At 60.0% G+C, this 2,431-nt stretch overlaps 1 protein-coding gene across 1 annotated transcript; it reads left to right on the plus strand.

Annotated features, from left to right (window-relative positions):
- The first annotated feature begins 982 nt into the window (after positions 1-982).
- LOC126222717 (uncharacterized) lies at positions 983-1,762 on the plus strand. The gene has a single exon (XM_049942187.1). It carries the CDS (start codon positions 983-985, stop codon positions 1,760-1,762), a length of 780 nt encoding a protein of 259 aa, XP_049798144.1.
- The last annotated feature ends 669 nt before the right edge of the window (positions 1,763-2,431 follow it).

The following is a 2,431-nucleotide window of genomic DNA, read 5'->3' on the forward strand; positions in this document are numbered from 1 at the left end:
AACCTAGCTCGGTTGTTGGGTGTAACCTCCACCCACAATATTTCACAGGAACCATCCACCTCTACTTCACTACAGGATCAAAACTACTACTCAAACAGCGACGAACACACCACCACCGGTTGCATGCAATCGAGCCTTTCTAAAACACCGTCTGTACCTTTGTGACAATTTCGGCAGAATTTATCCCTGGCGTCAGCCAGCTTTCTGTACCTTATCACGATTGCAGAGCTTCGGTGCTTTCTCTGTCAGCGCTTGCGGTTCCGGTACTGTACCAACGCAGCTTCGACAGTTGACAATTAACAAACGATACCGATTGCTGCTTGGTCCCCGCACCCGTTGAGGCTGCTGTTGCCACCTTTCTGTACTTGCCCAAGGCCATCTAACCTAACAAAACCGCCCAGCCCACGCCACACAACCCCTGCTACCCGTGTAGCCGCTTGTTGCGTGTAGTGCTCTCCACCTAAGACTATAACATGCCTTCGACATTCGCAGTGTACAACACCTTAGGTTAGGGTTGGCGTCGCTTGGGTTAGGTTAGGTTACGTTAGGTGGACGTGGGTTAGGTTAAGGGTTAAAGTTAGGTTAGGCGTCAAAGTTAGGTTAAGCGTTCGGACGTGAGGCGTCAGGTGGCCGCACCTACCTTACGGCCGGACATCTTAGGTTAGGCTAAGGGCGCCGAGGTCACGTTACGTTCACCTTCGGGCGCCACACGTAGCTGTCACAGGTAGGTAGTAGTTCGGTCGGTCGGTCGTCGGCAAGCCGCAAAAAACTACAGACGACGTCGACAACAAGACCGAGCAGGAGGCAGATATATACCGAGCGCCAAAGAGACCGACCACACACACACACACACACACACACACAAAACAACAAACACCACCCACCGGCCAAAGGGGCACCAAAAAAACCCACAAAGCCGAGCACCACACGTCGCGACCAGAGGCAACCCGCAACCGCAACGGCGCTTTCCGCACCGGGCCGGATGCACGTACGACAACACCGCTACCCGTACACAAGGCCTCCCATTGCACACAGCCGCTCTGTGTTCAACATCATCAATGGCGCGCCCGCGGCTCGTCGCGGTCGCAGCCATGACGCCGCCGCCACTTTTGCACCAACACATTCACGCACCGCAAAACAGCTCGCCGACCCACCGACACAGCACAGCCGACAAACAAAAACAACCGCGGCGGCGGCAACAAAACAAAACAAACACCTCGCACCAAGCGTCCGACAGAAAACAAACGGACAGGCACACAGGCCTCTGCTAACGACCACGACACAGCGGCACGCTGCCCCTTTCCCGCCACTCTCGATTCACAGCGCACGCGACCCCGTCGTCGACGACGACACGCGACGGGCTCGCTTCCCGCAACCTACACCTTTCCGCCACTACGCACGGCTCCACCCGACGCCCGTCGCAACGGCACTACTGCACGCACTATCACCCCCGCCGCCGCCGCCGCCGCCGCCGCCTCCTCCTCTCTCCCCCTTCCCGTACACAACAACACAGCCAAAAACACACTCACGACCCAAACATAACAACATGGCACGTGCATCGGCGCACACCCCCAACCAGTCACCGTCGACACAACCACACGCAAGGCACGGAAAAACCGGCGTCCTTCCACGTTGCCATCAAAGCAGCACAAACAACCACACAGGAGGAACCACCAACAACTGCCGGCCGGCCGGCAACCACCAAACGCACATTCCCGCTCGCCACCACACACCTCTCGGCAGCCGTTTCGCAAAGACATGACATGACATGACGCGACATCATCGCATCACGGGCGACGCACGCACACCGACCCACTTTCCCGCCCGTCTCTCTCTCTCTTTTTCTTCCGACGCCTTCGGCCGAGCACACACGTACGTGGCACAACGCCCAACACAGTCACACACAGTCGACAGGCGCACGCCCAGGCACGCAACGACGCAGCGCAGCAAAGGCGCCCGCGACACATACCTCCTCTCCCGTCTCGCCGCCGACCGCCAGCCAGCCACTCGCAATGTGCACTGGCCAACCGGACACACGTCCACCGCGCCGCCTCCGACCACCCGCCAGGGGGCGCTCACGTCCGCGACAACAGCGCGGCCCGCCGCCGGGCGGGCCCAGCCCGGCCCAGGCGGCGCGCGCTGCTCTGCACTCGGCGCGCCGCGCCACACATCCTGCTGCAGACCGGGCTCGTCTCTCTGTACGCGTCTGCGTCTGCCCGCATCTCATCTTCCTGCGCATCAACACAAACGAGGCCACGTGAGCAAACCCCCGTCACAACGCCACATCACGCACTGCCTTGTCGACCGCCTAAATAAATGCACTCACCCACCAGCCATCCGCTTCGTCCTCTTCTTGCTTACTCGTTGTTCGTCGTTGTTGCTGCTGCACCAGCACCAGCACCAGCACCGGCGGCGGCGGCGGCGGCGGCGG

Source organism: Schistocerca nitens, unplaced genomic scaffold (assembly GCF_023898315.1).
Source record: "Schistocerca nitens isolate TAMUIC-IGC-003100 unplaced genomic scaffold, iqSchNite1.1 HiC_scaffold_244, whole genome shotgun sequence".
Taxonomy (NCBI): Eukaryota; Metazoa; Arthropoda; class Insecta; order Orthoptera; family Acrididae; genus Schistocerca; species Schistocerca nitens.